This window comes from Haemorhous mexicanus, chromosome 9 (assembly GCF_027477595.1).
Source record: "Haemorhous mexicanus isolate bHaeMex1 chromosome 9, bHaeMex1.pri, whole genome shotgun sequence".
In the NCBI taxonomy this organism is placed as follows: domain Eukaryota; kingdom Metazoa; phylum Chordata; class Aves; order Passeriformes; family Fringillidae; genus Haemorhous; species Haemorhous mexicanus.
In genome coordinates, this window is record NC_082349.1 from 12,067,155 (window position 1) to 12,086,740 (window position 19,586).

The 19,586-nt window shown below is 36.8% G+C and overlaps 1 protein-coding gene across 5 annotated transcripts in view; it reads right to left on the reverse strand.

Moving 5' to 3' along the window:
- Window positions 1-688: 688 nt before the first annotated feature.
- The window catches only part of ZZZ3 (zinc finger ZZ-type containing 3), a 56,231-nt gene continuing 37,333 nt past the window's right edge, over window positions 689-19,586 (reverse strand). For 4 of the 5 annotated variants that reach the window (XM_059854052.1, XM_059854055.1, XM_059854054.1 and 1 more), the window contains 10 exons: window positions 15,589-15,727; window positions 14,067-14,214; window positions 13,867-13,985; window positions 13,502-13,573; window positions 13,231-13,332; window positions 12,162-12,257; window positions 7,927-8,079; window positions 4,996-5,130; window positions 2,393-2,493; window positions 689-2,022 (listed from right to left, as the gene is read on the reverse strand). In XM_059854052.1, the coding sequence (XP_059710035.1) occupies window positions 1,878-2,022; window positions 2,393-2,493; window positions 4,996-5,130; window positions 7,927-8,079; window positions 12,162-12,257; window positions 13,231-13,332; window positions 13,502-13,573; window positions 13,867-13,985; window positions 14,067-14,214; window positions 15,589-15,727 (1,210 nt within the window). In that variant the 3' untranslated portion in view covers window positions 689-1,877. The remainder of the gene's footprint in view (window positions 2,023-2,392; window positions 2,494-4,995; window positions 5,131-7,926; window positions 8,080-12,161; window positions 12,258-13,230; window positions 13,333-13,501; window positions 13,574-13,866; window positions 13,986-14,066; window positions 14,215-15,588; window positions 15,728-19,586) is intronic. The other variant, XM_059854056.1, reaches the window with a different exon arrangement.

Consider the following 19,586-nt stretch of genomic DNA (forward strand, 5'->3'; position numbering starts at 1 on the left):
CTTTTCCAATTAAAACTAAAATACATCATGTGAGTTTTGTGTTGTGTTTTTTTAAGGTTTATTAAATTTATCTAAGTATATGAGATACGTGAGATATGCTTACATATGATACTTGCTCAGTGTTTTAGTAACTGTACTGTATTACTTTCTAAATAGATTAAATGCCTACATTCTTTTTCCTGAAGCAAAAAATAGCTACACCTAAAGTTATTGCAAAAATACTGACCAATTTATAATTAAAGTTACTAGGTGCAGCCAGCCAACTATCCTTCCTATTGCCATCTTTTGAAGTCAAATTAGTTTGTTTTCTACCTAATTGCTCTGAGTATTCTAGCTTCAAAGCAACTGGAAGTCTATTACAGTTATAAAATAATCAAGTGTTTCTGAATCACAAGCTATACATTTCAATAAAAAATATATTAAGTAAAATATGTCACAATAATTACAAAGCTTCTCAGACAATGGTATACACTGTACCAAGGCTACTAAAATCTGGATTTTCTGTGGTCTGACAAAGAAGTCTGTGAGTGAGGAAGGAGAGAGCTGGAATGCTAATCCTGCCAGGGCCAGAGCGGGCTGAGCCCCGGGCGGCAGCGGCAGCGCTGGGTGACCGATCCAAGTGTCCTGTCCAAACTTTCCATCTTGATTAAAGAGTCAGAACTACACAGAAAGGAAGTCACAGCAAGCATTCTATATATAAACAGACTGTATCCACATAGTTTATTTCTCACAGTTCTCCTGACAATTGAACATTATTTAAGAACATACTGTATACACAGATAAGAAGAAACATACAAAATGTTTTAAATGATGCACAACAAAATCCAGCAGTATAAAAGAATGCATGTGAACCCTTGCTCACTGCTCAGGCTAAATTTAATCACTGTTTAAATAGTAATAAAAATACAATCTTTCATGGATCTTGTGCAGACTACAAAAGAGGAAAAATTATTACCATATATATGATTTATATTAGGCAGTTTTCTTTGATGAGTTGCACTAACAACTCCAAATACAGAGGCAGAAGGCTGTGTATTTTATTTTAAAGGAGTAAATGTTGAGTATTAGAGACTTTTACACAGTTACTAGCACTGGCACTTTTCACCATATTTTGTACACATCACATGATCATCTTATATAACATTACATTTAAAAAATATATCTGAGTGACAATTTTATAACATTCACACACCATGAGCTGGTTAAGGAAGCAATGCCACAGTTGCCCCCTGTAGTGCTTCACTGTTGGTAAATAGAGTTCGTTGTGGTTTTAAAAAAAAAATTTAAAAAATTGAAGGTCAACATGATTAAGCAGCTCCGATTTAATACAGGCCCGTAGCCAACCATTGCCGAGACAGTGAGTATTTTTAGAGTACAGCCTAGAAGCAAACACTGTCATTGGTTAAAACCTTGCCTAAAGAAGTCAGTTACTGTGCTGAAAACTATTTCACAACAAAACTGCAAGCTACTAACTGTTTTTATATAAATACTTCATCTCCTCTGGATCTCGTTATAACCAAGTTCTTCAAAGCCTTTGGAATTTACTCTGTCTTTAATGTGTGCTCTCATTTCTGGCTCACCCTTTTGTATGTGTTTCTTTTGTTTAGATTCACCACCTAAAAGTGACTAATGTGGTGAAAGAAAAGTCTCCCAGTGAAACCTTCTGCACACTAGGAATGTTCAGCTGCTGTTCAGTGATCTAGAACCATGACAGCTCAAAGCTGTAGTTTGACAAGTACACCCAGGAAGCTGTCATGCTGTGAGTGACATTTCAGGGAAAGCAGAGTCTTTCCAAAATGTGCACAGAATTAACAATGGTGCCATTGTTATTTTGCAAAGAGGACAGTAAACCCAAGTTGGTAGATCTGCTTCCCATGTCATCTATTTGCTGGAAAGTAGTTTGGGTCAAGATAATTGTAACTGGTGCCCTGGGACATGCAGTAGTCTCTGTCTAAAAATGTCTCTGCTCTGTAAATAGGTTCTAACTGGTGATCTTCCTTATGAATCTCTGTTTCATGCAGACTGCAAGGGAAAGAAAAAGATAACAGTTTAAAAGTCAAATACTTTCCTTATATTTAACTTTCAGAAACAGTGATGATATGAACAGATTCAAACCAAACTGGACAGCAGTTAATTCATAAAGTCTAATTCCCCCCTCCATTTAACTGTACCAAATCTATCTGTCCACTGTATTAAAAAAAAATAAAATTATACATCCAGAATCTGCTTACAAAACATATCTCCCACAAAGAGATGCTAAATTATCTTCCACTTTATTCAACACAGGGTACATGTCCTGTGCTGGAGCAAAGATTTCCACCCTACATAGCAATTATGCAGCAGAGAGATTCCATCTCATGACAAATAGCAAGTAGAAGCACAGGCTGCTCACCAGTCAGAACACGAATCACAGAAATCCAAGGACATTTCTTGAGGGCAGTCTTGGCAGTGCCACCGAACCCCCTGGATGGGTTCAATCCCGCAGTTATCACACTGTGGAGCAGATGGAAGAGCACTGAGAAAGCAGCAGCTGGAAGAGGCACTGCCATGCTAACAGTGCACACCAATTCACCCCATGGGAACCTCTGTGTGTCCCTGTGCTACAGCCAGCCCCCACAGCTGAATTCTCCTCACCACGTGGATAAAGAAGTCCTCATTCTCTAGGAGAGGCCCTCCAGAGCCATGAGGATCCATCAAGCTTTTGCCTTGCTTCCCACTCCCCACATGCTCCACCTTGGCATCACCCTGCTTGAGAAAAGCAGCCCAGCCCTGCCTGCAGACACTCTTATCCTCAGGTGGCTCCAAAAACTGCTGTGACACAGCTCAAGCCCAGTCACGTGGAATGCCAGAGCGGCAGAGGGAAGCAGTAAGACCAGACCAGCAGAGCTTGTTGGGCTGCTGGGGGGTGTGGATCAGGGCACACTGATGCCCTTTCTAAGTCAGGAAACGTAGTAACACATCATGGGTGGGCTGGAACTAAAAGCCAGATGGCCAGGAAGGAAGGGGAATAACATGTTCAGAGAAGGAAACAAAGGTCTGGAACTAAAACTGAGTAAGACGACAAGAACTAATCCCAAGTGCAAGAGTGTGGCATGAAGAGAAAAAACCAAAGCAAAAAACAAAACATGAAAGACTAGATGAAAAATTCAGTGGTACAGAAAAGGGGCAGAAATGCAAAAGTATTTGATCAAAAAAAAGAAACCAGGAAAATGGGACTTGCAGGCAAGGAGAGCTTTCCAAAAACCTAAATAAGGGAGAGTGCTGCAGAGACAGGACTGAAAAGGAAAACAGAATGTGGGACACAAGCCTGTGCTTCCATAGCTCATCCTCTATCCATCTACCAGAACCTGAATGGCTGCCTCAGCATCTGTGAAACCCACTGGCACAGCAGCTGCTCCTGCCACCACCGAGGCACTCAGGGTTACAAACACCTCTCACACAGCTCTGCCACAGCTGCAGCCCTTCTGCCCACAGATGGCTTTCGAGTGTGAGGGCTGAGAGTGAGCAGGGACTAAGCATACCAAGGGCTGTTCTTTGAAAATACCAGGTTCAGAATAATGCTAGAACTGAAAAATTGGCTCCAATAATCTGAAGTTGAGAACCAAGACAATGGAAGGCCTTGACCTTAGTTTTTGTGCTCCAGCTCCCCTCTGCCCTGTGAAACAGAAACAATACTATGCCTTTCATTTTTTAATGAAGAAAAGAAGTATTTGCAAATTGCTCGGATATATTAGCAGTGAAAGCCATAAAAAGCCCACAAGGAATTCAATAATTCAATATTCAAAGCAGAGGTTGAATATTGTGTAGTAAATGAGGCCAAAGGCTCTGCAGAACCAAAACTGCTCTCAGTGGCTGCTTATTAGGTGAGGTCTGTCCACACACAGACTGAATTTCCTGAGGGAAAACAGCCCATAATCATCTGATTTCTCAGCTTCCTGTAATGCATAATACAATCTAAGTCAAATGCAAAGAAACTTTCAAACTTTAAATGCTTGACATTGTGCAATGTCAATTTATGTCTCAGGGTAATTTTATGTAGAAAAAGAAGTTAGTTAAAGTCTGGTCTGCTTGAATAAAGCTTCAAATTTTGGGGGGAAGAAAATGCTTATTTAAAAAATCCCCACAAAATGAAACACCAAACATACCATGCCAGCTAAAACCAACAAAAATAAGAAGCACCTTGGTGGTCTAATAACTTAAATCAACTGATGAGGCTGTCTTAATTTTATAGTCAATTTGAATTGAACATTGAACTGTCCTTGCATTCTTATGTAAATGAGTATTAGAAAATAAATCCATCTCCATAACATTAAATTAGAATACTTGTTCCAACAGTTACAGTAACCAATTAGACACAAAATCCCTTGCAAACCAGAAAATAAGACTTCCAGAGTGTCCTTTCTTTCATGTTGTCTATTAATGGTTGTTGCCTGGACAACACATCAGTTTAACTTAATGATTTTTCTCTTAATTTTACATAAACATTGTTTTATATCCTTGCTTCAACTTCTGTCAGTTATCACTTGATGAGATTGAGAATTTGCTACAAAACAAACAAAAAAATATTAATCTATTATTCTTATCCAAAATCTCTGTCCCTTCTTGGGCCTCAGGTGGAGGCAAAATTACTCCAAACTCATAATCAGAAAATTACCATTAATAATCACTGTCAAAACAGAATGTAGTGTCAAATGGAATTCTATCATGATTTAACAAGGCTTTAATACAAGCTGTATTTTCATAATGTGGTGAGAAAAAGAGAACATGTTTATTAATTTCCATATAACATCAGCATTCCGTGAAAGCTGAGCTACCAGAAAGAGTGAATTATGTGGGCTGTTTTTCTTAAAGAAAATGAGGGAAAACATTCAGTGAACAAGAACTAAGGAACCAAACTTGCTATATTCAATGAAATCCTTTCAGGAAATTCAAACCACATTCTCTTGGAAAACTTCTACATTCCACTGAGCAACACAAGAACATCTTTGCACTCACCTTAAATCCCACGTGCTGCACAAACCCACTTTCTGCATGCATCTGCTGGAGTTTCTGTTTCTTCAATTTTTTAAACTCTAACAGTTCTTTGTATTCGGGTAACTCTCGGTATGTTACTGGAATACTCTCTTCATCCTGTTCAAGGTAAAAAAAAGCCAAAAAATATTCTTACTGTAGGAACACAGTAACTAGTAAGACATGAATTTGTTCCATAAATTGCTATGTATGATTCATAATGTTCAAGAAAATGATGGCATTATTCTAACATACTAAAAAAATATTTTTAAAACCGTATCACCCATATCCAGTATTAACTTCTCACCTTTACTGGTAAGAATAAAATGCAATGAGAAGCACCATGCCATGACTGAAAGAGTAGAACTCACAGTTATCCAACTCCCTTTATCCCTTTACTGTCTCTTAAGAGCTTATAAAAACAGATTGCTAATTTTTCATAAATTATGAAGTAGTTTGTCTCCCTGCAGGCCAGTGCAGACATCTTTGCCAGAGAGGTACAAAAACAGTTCTCTCTTTTTCAAAGACATACAAATTCTGTTTTTTCTCACACAGATTCCTTCAACAAAGGTCGAGGATCTGCTATGAAAGGACAGAAGCTCTAATTCTAGTTCAGATACTCATTTCAAGGTAATGGTTTTACTGAAGCAGCTGTAGTTGGTAGATGTCACCTGTTTTCAAAGATGACAAGTCTTTCCTGATGTAGAGCAGTTTTCACATCCTATAGTGACAGGAACCTTCAGGCAGGGAAAACAACTACAACTACAAGATAGTGATTAAAATTCTTCTAATGTAGCCTGAATGTGTAATTTCCATTTCTTTTTATGAATCTGTGAAGACTGAAGATTTTGTATTATTTAGTAAGTTTATTAAAGGAAGTGAGGGAAAGAGGCTTTACTACATTTCTGAAAGGCCTTATCAATTATTTAATTGCAATAATGAACCTATATAAAAGACTAGACTGCAAACTATCAGAAAAAGTTATGGTTAAATGACACAATTCAGTTGTGTAGTGATAAGCTACATTTTCTTTAATATAAAATAGGGATTCACCTTCCACACAAATCTCAAGTTTTTTTGAGAAAAACTGCCTGTCACAAAATAACTGTATAGTGAATAAAGTATGCTTTAATAGCTCCTTGTGTGGACAATTCATTCTGGAATAGGAAATAGCTGTGTTCTAGAATAATTATAGACTACTCACAAAATTAAGATATCATAACTGAAAAAAAAATGAACTCTGTCAGCAATAGGAGGTCTTCCCTTGAAAATAACTCATTTATACCAAAATATAATTTTTCAGGAATAGTTATGACTGGTAATAATCAGGCAAATTTTTTTGTCTTTACACAGGAAAAGCATGTGGTAATTCCACTGTGAAATCAAAGAAACCCTTTTTTTCCTGCTACACTGCTTTTCTTCTGCTAAATGACACAAAGTATTTTTCTCCAAGACAGCGACTGTCACTAGGAGATCTGACTTTTAACACTAGAACAGAATCCTGTGCATTCATTTTGAATATAGTTTACAATCCCTTTTTGCTTCCAAATTGCTATTATTTTGTACTGATTGCGGGGGTCTTTTGGGTAACTGAGCTCCCCTGTGTCTTTCTGCCTTACTGAGAGCCAGAAGTGGATCTATCTGGAAATGTTACTCTAGTGAAGGAAGAAAAGATTATGCCAAATTAAGAAAAAGTCACTGTGTGGCACATGACCACTATTATCACTGCCCACAATAATTATGAGTTAGGGCACCATGGCAAAATCAAAATGTTCCAGGAAACAGTTCAGAACAATTAGAAAATACGGATTTAAAACCAATACAGAACAAGAGCATGTTAGCTCAAACCAGTTGCACTGCATTTCTTCTAATATGCATTTTGCTTTCCAGGCCTTTTAAGATTCTTATTGGAATATGCAAAGTTATCAGGAATGGCTGTGGATGAGCTGGAAGACCATTACAGAGAGAACACAGAAAATGAGCATGGATGGGATTTAAGACTAGGAAATAGATAAGTAAATATAATACTTAAGGAAGACTATGCAGTGCAGGTAAAAAAGTCAGTAAAGAAAATGAATGGACTGATAGTGGGTGGCCTCAATACTTGTGTTATGCAACAAGGTTTTCACACACAAGATGTCACTAGGCTCACACACACACACACACACAAAAACATAGAATTAACTAGTCAGGTTCTTTAGTCTAAGGAAAACAGGAAAATCACAGTGATTCACAGCAGCTGTGAAACTTGCCCAGCTCCCAAGCAGTAGGATATAGTCCTTCTACAATTCTGTATGGAAACGGGAACAACATATGTCTAAATTTCTGTTGTATTATTGCATGGGATAAATTTGGAAAGTAGTACACTCCATGATGCAGCAGTTCACTGGGTTAGGATGTCTACTAGAATTTGCCTCTAAGAATACATAAATATGCTTTGTTGATTGCCAGTTCACCCTGTTAGTTCACACTTTGAAGTGGATTTTATAAAATTCATAATTAATTCAGCCAGCAGAAGATTAAAAAAAACAGGGACGCCAGTAGCATGTGAATTTTATCAGGGCTCTATGAAACCTTTCTAAAAGACATCTTTAACCAGAATCCCAACTATATCATCTACATGATTTTCAAACCTCTCTCATACCAGATCACTTACTAAAAATATGCAACTAGAACTTCAAGATATTTCAGGATAAAAACTGTTTATGACTTACAGACTTCCTTCCTGATTTGGTCTAAATTCTTTGCTGTCAGAGGCTGTTATAGTAATAGTGTATTTATAATTCAAAATGGCTCATGAATCTTAGTACAATTTAATACTTCCTTGATGATATTTTATGGCGAAGATGCCTTATCTATTAAACACTAAACAAGGTCAAAGTGACAAGACATTCTCTGACTGATTACATGACATACCGATACTTCCTCTTCTGCTGCAGTGTCCATATGGCTGTGAAAACTGCATCTGTCATCATCTTCATCCATATAAACTGGAGGTTCATGAGATGTCATGAAAGTTGAAGGTTTGAAAAGATGTTTATTTAAAGGATGTTGCCGTCTACTTGATGACTACAGTGAAAAAATGGTATATTTTTAAAAACATTCCTTGGCTATTATTTAAATAATCCTTATTGATAAAACTTTGCCTGGAATTTGTTCTTTCACACTAAATAGTCTATAATGTTTCCAATTATATTTATATCTCTGTATCACAGCTGCAGTTCTTCTCCCCCATAACAAGTGGAATCCAATGAACAGTGCAATACTTTGGTAAAAATGCATCAAGAAAGAGCTCTTACCATAAAACCCCAACCACCTAAACAGGTGAGTCTGACAGCAAGAGTAAAACACAAAGTGAGGTTGTTACAGTTTTGAAGACTCAGGACCAGAGAGCAAAAATATTAAAAAACTTCCAACAGTGTGTGAGACTAAGGAAGTAATTTTGCACACGTCCAAGAGACAAAAGGTCCATGCTTGACACTTATCAACTTCTTGTACTTGTGCCTTAGGAAAAAAAACAGTCTAGACCTACTGTCCTGGTGTAGGAAAGATAAAGCAATTCATTGCAATAAAAAGAGATTCTAAGAGTTAGAAAGAACTGCTCCCTAAAGGTTTTCATTGCCACTGCAAGAAAAAGGAACATAAAAAACATTAGATGAAATAAATTACTCCATTAGTGCACATCTAGAAACTTTCAACTTTAATGCTGCCTGAAGGTGTAGAATGATGCCAGTTTTAAAAGAAGTGACTTAAAGGCACTCAGCCCCTATTACTTATTCCCCAGTGGGATAATATTAAATATCAAAAAGAAGAATTTGGGGTGAATGAAACTGACTCAACCCCTTACTTAGCTGCTTTCCAGACTAGCAGTTTGACAATTAATGTCAAAACTTACATTCCTTGACTTAAAAAAACCCTACACTGTGAATCAAAAATGTAAACATAAAAAGTGTTTTTTCTAACAATCAGAAAAGTGAGGATTGTTTTACACATTGCCTAGCTGCTCACACAGCTAAAACAAAAGGAAGACTTGCAATATTTAGTACTTTCTCCTTTTTTAGCAAGAGCTTTTATCCCAAAAGGTTCCTGTATCAGTTACAAACCTGTAATATTATAGTACATCCCTCTTTATCTCTAAAGAGGGATGTAGCCTTATTTTAGAGTTGTGCATGGTTTAAAAACTAAAGGCACAGATGACACCAATGATTTAGATGGAATGCATCTCACAGACAGAAGTACCAGGAGGAATTGAGATTAGCTCTGTTCAATTTTAATGGAAGAGATGAAGTCTGTAGTAACAACTGCAAGGTGGTACCTCTGATTTGCAGAGCTACTACAGTGCAAAAACAACAAGAATTTCTTCTAAGACTAATGTACTATATCTATTGTGCTGGATTTTTCCACTTTCTGCCTTATGATCACCAGCTACCTGAGTTTTGGTGCTTTTATGATTTCCCTTAAGATTTCCCTCTAAAATACATCCATGTATAGATGGCATTTTAGCCTGAGCTGCCACAGTGATTTACTTTTTCTGTTAACAGAAAACAGATCTGCATTCAATACTAGATCTGGAGTCAGGAAAGGAAAACTGTGACTATGCTTAAACAGCAGCACCACCATGCACAACAGTGCTGTGACCTACAAATCAAACTCAGGATTTGAATTTTCTTCCTTTAGTGAAGAATGAACTAAAATATTACTTAAAACCAGACAGTTAAAGATCATTTTCCCTGTGGGAAATATATCTCTAGATTAGGCTTAAAAGCAGGTGCACTAATGATATTATATAAGCATTAAATTGAAAATGATAAGCCATAATTGAAGAACTGAATACCAGAGTTGTAAGTCTCTGATCCAGTTTTATTTTCACCAGCAGTAGGTAATGGTTATACAGGAAAATAAACTGATGCATCCTGCTTAATTTCCAGTATCATTAGTTAGAAGAGCATATGTCTTATCAGTAGATATGCAAAGTTAACTTCAACAAGATGTTCAAAAAGTGAACAGGTTTCTAACCTCTCCAGTAACCATTTTAAATAAGCATCCTGAACAATCCCCGTGGAGAAATGCAAGTATTTTCTTGTGAAGCATCCCTTTGACACAAATCTTTACATTAAAGATATCTATGGTTCTTATTTTCCCATAGGTATGTGCTGTAAGTATTATCATCCAGTTTTCAAATTTCTGTTAGTGGCAATAAAGCAGATACACTGCAGTTACAGTTACTCAATATCAAAATTAGGACAGGCATGACCCAGGCTTCCAACAGCCCTTGCATTTCCTTTCTGCCACATCATATCTCCACTGGAGACCTGGGAGTAACTAACCTGGTAAGGTGCTGTCAATCTGTGCTCTAAGCAGACAGCTCTATCAGCAGGCTGAGAGCTCAATTGCTCCATGTACACTTTTTGTTTCCCTTTTTCTCTGCTTTATTTCTTACACAGGATACAAATATAACACAGAGATCCTGCTCAGCGCAAACCAGGGCAGAACGACCTTACTCTTATGACCTGGCAATAAGGATGTGAATCACACTGCAAAACTGACCTAAATATTGGATAGCTTCTAGATAGAAGCCTAAGAAAAATCTGTATGAGGATATTACTCTTGCCATGTCAGACTGTTAAAAATTTTACAGAAAATATGTTTTGCTCTTGATTATACTGGGTTTACCCACAGTGCAATGACTGTTCAAACTAGTTAAAAATACAGTTAAAATGTCCCACATCAACTGATTAAGTACTCCCAGTGTTTATGAAACACAGTGATCTGCTGCCTGACAACATTACACCCATTCTGTAACGATGGTCTTTCCAAACAAAATTAACAGGAAAGAACAAAAGGTGTGACCGAGGTAATTGTAAGTGGTAGAGTTACATAAAGAACTCAAACAATTATAATTTTCAGAACTAAATTTTTCAATGTCTGTTAAAATCAGCCACACAGTATTATTATACTACAGAAATTAACCCCAACTGCTTATGTAATTTGGAATTCTGACAGATGAATCTCCACAGTATTTAAGGTATCACTGTTTCCAGCTGGTTTTTTGGTTCTTCTGCCAGAAAGCACTTTTCCAATAGACAAGGTGGCAGACAGTCATGTCTGCACCTTCCCTGCCTTTGTTTATAGAGCACAATAGTAGATTAAAACCCTAGTCAAAGTAAAATAGTACTACCATGATGGAGGGCAAACTGGAAAGGCTCCAATACAAGCACTAACTGTTTGCAGTAACTTCAGAGAATACCTGGAGACAACTAAGGGTGTGTAACACTTAAATCATTGCACACCAGCTGTGGTAGATCTTTGTATCAACCCATGGACAGCAACTTTTGTTTCTAACCTTGCAAAGAACTAAAACTGCAAGTCTGCCTTTTTGTAGAATCAATGGAAAATTTACTCTATTATTTATCAGAAAACATAATGGATACCTGGATGCAAACCAGTAATGTTACTTCACAAAATGCCACTGTAAGGGGTTTTGAAGAAGTTTTGTAAATACTGAGTAAATTTAAAAAAACCCCAAACCAAATAAATAAAACGCCCATGAAACTTGAGACTGTCCTCTTTTACTGTCTATGGACCTTATTAGTGTCCAAGAGCACCTTAAAGATTATTTAAATCAAAATATGTGCACAGAAATTTAGTGTTTGCTTTTGTAAATTAAGATTTTCTGGGACCATATCTTTTCTCATCCATTCCAAGATCAGAAAAGCACTGGATTTTAATGGACATTTTGGCCTCAAGCCTTTGCCTGAGCTAATTCAGCATGCTCAGTTATACATCATTTTCTATGGCTTTATTAATTAGAAGATTACTGTACAGTATGAATTATAGGGTTCCTTATCTTCTTCCAACAGGGTTTTCATGAAGACTTCCTGATCAGTTATAGTAAACTTACAAATGAAGAAAAGTACCCCAAGACCATCATTCCACCCTGCCTGTTGAGCTGCAACCTGAACACTTCACCTTCCCAAGAGCTGTCATTGTGAAACCAGAATTAACATCCAATTCACTCCATAGTGCTACTGGCAAAAGAAAAGGATTACCTCATTAAATAACTTTAATTATCTATTAAAAGTATTACTGATTCCAACTCAATTTCCCTATAAATGCAAACAGAAACACAGGAGTCTGTAATATTGTCTCACCTTTTTGGAATATAAATATAAGTTTGGTGTTCTTCCTGGAACTGGAATACCAGCTTTAGTCAGTTTAATAAAATATTTCTGCACTCTACTGGCAACCTAGAAAAAACCAACATGCAACAACTCAATGTCAAATGAAACGTAACTGGTCTTCAAAGTTCTGCCAGGGTTGCTACACTGATTCAGAATAACAGGAAAAGAAATCCTCTGGATTCTACTTTGCAACAACTACTTTAACTGGTACCTATCTTGCAGTGCTGCATTTGTACTATTTCCAGATGCTCTGACAGCTTTCAGAGAAAAAAAATTACCCTTCTTTAAAAATACGAAGAAGATCTTGCAAAAATTGTGATAGAAAGAACTTTAGTACTGGTTTACTTCCTGCTGCAGCTAAACTCCTCCTTAGCAATGCCAAATATGTTATCCATGGTTAGCACACAGAAAGTAGGTTTCCATTTATGAAATAAGCATGTCTATTTTTTCAGATGTGGAGAAATATAGATATGATGAGAAATGAGGAAACCCACTATACTGAAGTACTTAATTATATTTTTATCTGAAATACACAAATGAAATAAAAGAAATTAAAATACTGTAAATCCAGAACATCAGCATTTTTTACTTCTGGTCAAAATGGAGAAATTCTGTCATCTTAGGGGAAAAATTCCAACAAGTCAGATGCAGAAATACTTGGTGTCTCCTCACCTGTGTCCTTCTTCTGTCTGTGATATTTACAAGTCTGCCCATTCTAGAGCACTGAGGTACAGGTAATTAGGCACTACAGCGTAACTCAGTCTGAGCACAGCTGGTGTCACTACACTTGCTGTATAAAATTAAATTCCTGCTAGTCAAGATCTAATGAACAATTAGGTCTGGCAACTTTGTCATGGGCTTTTGGGCACATTTAACCTACTGTATTTGAGATCCATTGTTATTTGTGAAATGCAAGCCCTGCTGCTACATTCTTAGGATGAAGTGATTACTGAAAATACACTGAATTTTCTTTACTGATATTAAAAAAAAAAAAAAACTAAAGATAAGGGATTACTTCTGGAAGTGTTTTACAAGTTACCTGCTTTGCTGTTCTATTTCCCAGTTCATCTGCTATCTTCTGCCACCGTCGGGACTCTACCTCCTCTGGTGGATACTTCAAAAGCAATTGCTCCAGTTTTTTCTAAATCAACAGCGAAAAGGAATAAAATACATTTTTCCCAGTACAGTTATGAGCTGTCAAATATCTAAATACATGATCCTGATCTCCCAAGTGCTATAAACATTATCACACAATTGGCTTTTATGCTAATGTATGTTGCCACAGCTACAAAATTAAAGTTTCCTGTTACCTGTTCCTCTACAGTCCACAGCTGGTTAAAAGTTTCAGGTTTGGTCTCATCGCAAAGTCGCCCTCTTATCATCTGCTCAAACACAGGACATAAAATGGAATATGTTTACAAAAATTATATCTGGGATAATTGATTTAAACCCTCTTCCTACTCAAGTTAAACCAAAACCAAAGCAAAGCATGAGACTTCAAAACAAAATTTGTCGAAACCAAAGCTTAGTTCCAAGATTTGAGTACAGGAATGCCATGTCATCACCAACATGAACATTTGAAGTAACAGTTGAGACACTCATCCTCCATACTCAAAAGAGGGGGAAAAAAAAATTACTATTTTACAATTTTTTTTCTTTCCTTTTGAACAGCTACCTGTGGACGACTGTTTGTGGAACCTTCTGGACCATCACTTAAAGGCAAGACAGAGTACGAAACAGACTCTCCATCCTTCTTGGGATCCAAAGGACTTTTTGGTCTTGCAGGGATACCTACTGTAAGCAACACAAAGGAAGAATTATTAAACTTCCACACTGGTCATTTCTTTCTTGTAACATATGCTCACTTTCTTTTACCTTTGTCAAAAATCAGCTTCACTCTCCTACTGTTACGTTTTCGGTTTTTGAACTCTCTCTCAAAGTTTCCAAGGCTAGTGGTGTATTGGTCCCAGGCAATCTCAGGGAGCTGAACAACTCTCTGAGGAAATGGAAGACCCATATCAACCTGAAAAAATAAGAATGTAATAAAAAGTAATATTTAATGCAATCACTTTATATCCAAACCAAAACCTACAAATACTGAAATGCTCCAAAACCCAATGCTGCTTTTTATTTGACAGAAGAATGGAAAACCAGAATTTCTGAAGTGCCTTGCAGCACAGTTTTTTTAAAGAGAAGGTAAGATCTTTCAAGAATTATACACAACAGTGCATATAAAATATGCAGCGGCACGGTCAATGATGGCTTATTGAGCATAAAAACCTTAAAGTGTGCATTTCACAGCTGAAATCAAGTGTTTGACACTTCAATAACCTGTTTCTGACTGTCCTTTATTAAACATACCATTAGCTGAGAATGTGCACCTTTCTTAACCCAAGAACCTGAAAGATTCAGAGTTTATCACCTATACCTCAACTCCTCCCATCAGAGAAATCTATGCCTGTTTTGGACTGATTTTGCTGTCTTCTGCCAACAACAAAACTCTTGCAAAGCTCACCTCTTTATTTAGAGGTCAACTGCATCATTCCTTTGGTCCTTTTTGGACAAAAGTACACCAGAGTACTTGAAACTGTCATTGGTACTTCCCCATAAAATAACTAGCAAATGCAACACTTATATCATGCATGCTATTAACTAATCTCAAAAGAAAGACAGCTACTGAAACCAAGGGGCTTACATGTGACCTAGGTATCTACAGACCTAGGGAAAGAGAACCATAACTTCATTCTTCATTGAAATACATGCTGCTATCACACTAGAAGGTAACATGTTTGCCAGTGGTAGATGCTGCAGTGATACAGGATTCAAGCTGAAAACACTTCTTGAGTACTCCTGTTGCTACAGGGGTTTATAAAACTTGAAAAGAAAATTTGCCTTACAGAAATGGATTCTCCTCTATCAGACAATATTCAATTCTGTTATCTGTAACTCAGGCGTGTTTTCTAGTGTTCACTTTGGGTTTGGAATAAATACTACATCTCCTGCTCTTTAAACATGCCCTATCAAAGTAATTTAAAGCACAAAATTTCATTTCTCAAATGAGAAAGATGAGAATTTTTTGATCTGATACTTCCAGTCACATGTAGACTTCAAGTTGTCTTAAAATACCTACACTATAATTCAAAATTTAACAATTTCATATCTACATATGGAAAAAAAAAGAAAGGATGCATATCTGATAAAAATCATTGCAGACCTATGTCTTACAGATCCAGTAAGAAAGCAAAGAGCTATTTTTGCTCAGCAGTTAAAAGATTTTCAGTTCATAATTTTTATGCAAATATATATATATATATATTCTTCAATTTCTACAGAGGCTGAATTACTGGTTATTAAAAAAAAATTCCAAGAAAGACTTAGGAAAAGTCCATAGAAATACCTTCTTCTGGAGTCTTTCCACAAATCCAATAGGATCTTTCAGTGCTTCTCTCTGGTGTCTGCCTAAACTTTCAAGGTCTTGAACTGCTTGAGTACGTTGAGCCTCGAGTACAGCAATCGTCTGTAACAGTCTCTGATAACTACAGAGACAAAGGAAAACATCTCACTGCAATTGCCTTTAAAAGTGACACCCCCCACCTAAACACTAGCCATGGTTATCTGCCAGAACCTACCAGATTTCACAGCTTATCTGAACCATTTCATAAACATTTTTACTGAATTTAAGTAAAAAGAAACTAATTTTAAGACTATATGAATTTATATAAACCCATAAGGGAAAATATATTTAACTCTCCAGTGGCTTCCTTTAAACCTGTAAATTCTACAGTAGCTGAAACAATATAGTATCAGGGACAACCTATATTCACATTCTCAACAGCTGTAACCAAGAGGCTTTGCTTACAAAGTTAAAAATACCACAAACAAAATGAGCTAATTTCTCTTCAACATCAGCTTCCTTCTACCCCAATACAAGTGGCTGCCACAGAATTTTAACATCTCCCTCAACCATCCAAACGCTGGACAGGAATGGTTTATTAACACAGCATTTTATAGAAGCCCCACCTGAGAGCAGAATATGAGAATCATTTTCAAAATGTAACAACAAATCAAGGAATAAGTGATTTGCAAAATAAATTCAAACCAGATTCCCCTAAGAATACAGAAGCTGAATGAAAATGTCAGAGTTCCCTCAAACACGTTCCCCCAGAGTCACAGATAATTTGGAGTGTCTATTTAGACATGTTCAAGCATCACTGGTGGGACAGTAATGAGTGCATTCCAAACCAGTTTTCATAAAGCTAACTCAGACTCTGGAAATCATATGACATTTTAACACAGCCTTTAAAAAGTTTTCTACATTTAATACCTTTTATTAGCTCTAAAGTAACAGCTGCCCACTTCAGTTTCTGAAACCCATGGCCCCTGTTGTTGCAAATTATTATGTATTAACTTTTTCATGCCAATGTTTTCTGACATTTAATATTACAACTGTAATTTAGTTCAGCACAAAATACACATACTAAAATCAGGTAAAAGCTGGTTACTAGTACAGTATTTCAGTATTTTTTCTTTCTGTTCCCTTATTGCTAAAACAAAGACAAGCCTGATACAATTCCATGTGTACTACAGAAAAGATCCAGAGTTTACTGAGGTAATTCAAGTTTTTCAACTGACTGCACTAATAATTGGGTAAGGCTTTAAGTGGACAGAAGTAAACAGTCTTAAGGCAAAGTACAGGCTTTGTACCTTCAAATATTTAAGTTTCTACCTGGACATTAAACTGCTGCCTCTCCTTGAGAAGAAGTAATTTTCTTTCCACTCAAATGTAACATTTACAAACATAAAATAAAGCTATACTTTTTGAAGTTTGAAACTAAGATACTGAGCTTGTTTAAAAACAACAGGACACAATTCCATGATGAATTTATTGCTATGTACATTTGTCTGCATATATTCAGGTTTACATGGCACCAAGACCTAAAATGCTTGTTTATTAGGCCATTAATACTGAACAGTATTTTCACTACTGGGAAAGTACTCCAGTTTCTTCTAATCAAAATAACACTGCATAAAGTGAGATAATTAATGTGACTACTCAGCAGGTGAAAAACTAAACTCCAGCAGCAGCTAACAAAGGTGGTGACATAAATCAGAACTGCCTGAGACAACAGCAGGGCTCAGGCTGTTCAGGAGTACAGGAACCAGTGGCTGTGCATGAAGGTTTTTACCCAGACCCTGCCCACAGCACGTGTGAGCCCTGGAGACTCCAGGGAAATCAAACAGGCAGGATGCCAGCAGATGCAGCTGTAACAACACAGAAGAGCTTAAGGATACCTGGGGAGAGGATTTACCCTGGACAACAAAAAGCCTGTTTCCATCAGCAGGTGCCCAAACTTGTATTAACAGAGCCGCAGTTCAGCAGCTGCACAAATTTGCATCTAAAAAAAGGCAGGTATTTAACTTTTCTTTCTTGAGCCATTTTACTTCATTTATTCAAATTGTATTTAAGCAATTGATTTTCTAAATGAAACTGAAAGAAAGGTAATAATTTCATTTAAAACATGTAAATACATTGAAGTAAAAAGCAACCAAATGTTGGAGATTTAAATGAAGCGATAATTTAATGATGATTCACATGTGTAAAGGGAAGAAAGAAATCATCTTAATGAGGTAGCCTTAAATAATTTAGCTGGAATGGAAAGAGATGAATTTACATTTGGGAAAAATAACACAAATCCAAGAATATTCAATTTCAGTTACTTCCCTCATTAAAGCATTCACATGACCTCACTGAAGTGGTCTTTGTGGAATTAAGTAAAAATACCTAAATACTTCAAAAAACCTGTCACATGATACTGATCTGTAGCTACGGAGTAGCACTATAATTTGAGAAAAGGGGTCTTTGAACCAGTTGTTCAGAATAGAAGGTTTCCCAGCACTTTTTCATACCTCTACTAAGATATGGATTAACTTGGAGCTATTCACTTTAACTTCCATATTCAGTTTTTATAAATTAATATATTCTGAAGCCCAAGATTAAGACTGCAGTTTTATCAAGTGAGTATCAGAAGTACTGAAATATACAAAAATAGGGATTTTGGGATCTTTCATTACCTGGGAAAAAAATTTGAAAATACTAGTCCTGAAATACACAGCCTGCATACTCCATATTCAGGTACTTGCTGCAGAACTGCAATCTCCCCAAATCACTGCACACCCCTTTAACTTCCACAGGACTTTTAGTGAGCTGTATATCTGCAAATGTTCTTTTAATTTGAACAACTACAATTCCCACAGGCTTGTACAGGCTCTCTCACCCTGTATGATTGCAATAAAGCCAAGCATTTCTCTGAAAAAGCAGCAAGCTACATAAAAACACAAACACACTGAGCCCTTTCCTGAAGGCTTCTTAGCCTCAAATGCTACCAGAATGCTCCTGCTGCATTTTGCAAGAGATCATGTGAATGAATTATTTCCAGGAGTATTTTTAAAAAGTGGCTAACAGTTCCACTTTCAATCTTTCCAGATTCTTTGTAAGTAGGCACAATTCTGATCCAAACTACCTCCTGCAGTTGTGTTAAAAGTCTCCAAAACTGAAAAAGTCTCTATTAAAAGAAAAAGTAGCTCATTAATCTGCTGCAAAACCAGCTCCACCTTTCAATGAGGCACTCAAAGAGCAACCAGGTCTACATCATCCAGCTACAGTTGCATCATTTTGTCTGAAAGACCTGTCAGGAATTACCAAGGAAAATTATCCCACATCCTTTGCCAAAATCAAACACTCTTGAGTAAACTCACAGACAGATTCCTTCCACTGACTGAAGTTACACTTTCCTCATTGCTAAATACTAACTCGTTAGGACATAAAAAACCCAAAGCAGTTTTCTTTGCAGGAAAACTTTCACTCCAAAGAATGTAATTCTGTTTCCACAATCCCAGTATTAAAACACTTTGCAAGTTCTTACTTCATGTTAATTGCCAGGAATCTTCTGGATGAACACTTGAATCATTCCCCACAGCACAAAACAGCTTCAGAATCTCTGCTGAAAAACCTTGATTACCATAGGGTTTGAGGGACCTATATTTCAAAAAGGAAAGCTGCTTCTTACAGATTGACAGCGATCAGCAGAAATTCCTGCTGATTCAGTTTTTCTTTTGCAGTGACAAGTATTCCACTCTTTTGGACTGCTCTATGAAGTAATTACCACAGAGCAGAGCCAGATTTCTGGAAGTCATGCCATAAGTAATTAGTTCTCACACAATTAATTTCCATGAATCTTGTTCTAATAGTGATTAGGGATACAGCAGCCTCCTCTCTTGCCTGTGACAAAACTTGAGAACAGCACAGCTATTGCCTTACTGAGACCTACGTCCATTCTGATCCAGTTTGCTGAGATCTACTTTCAAAATGCCTCTCCCCTCCATTCTTTCCCTTCT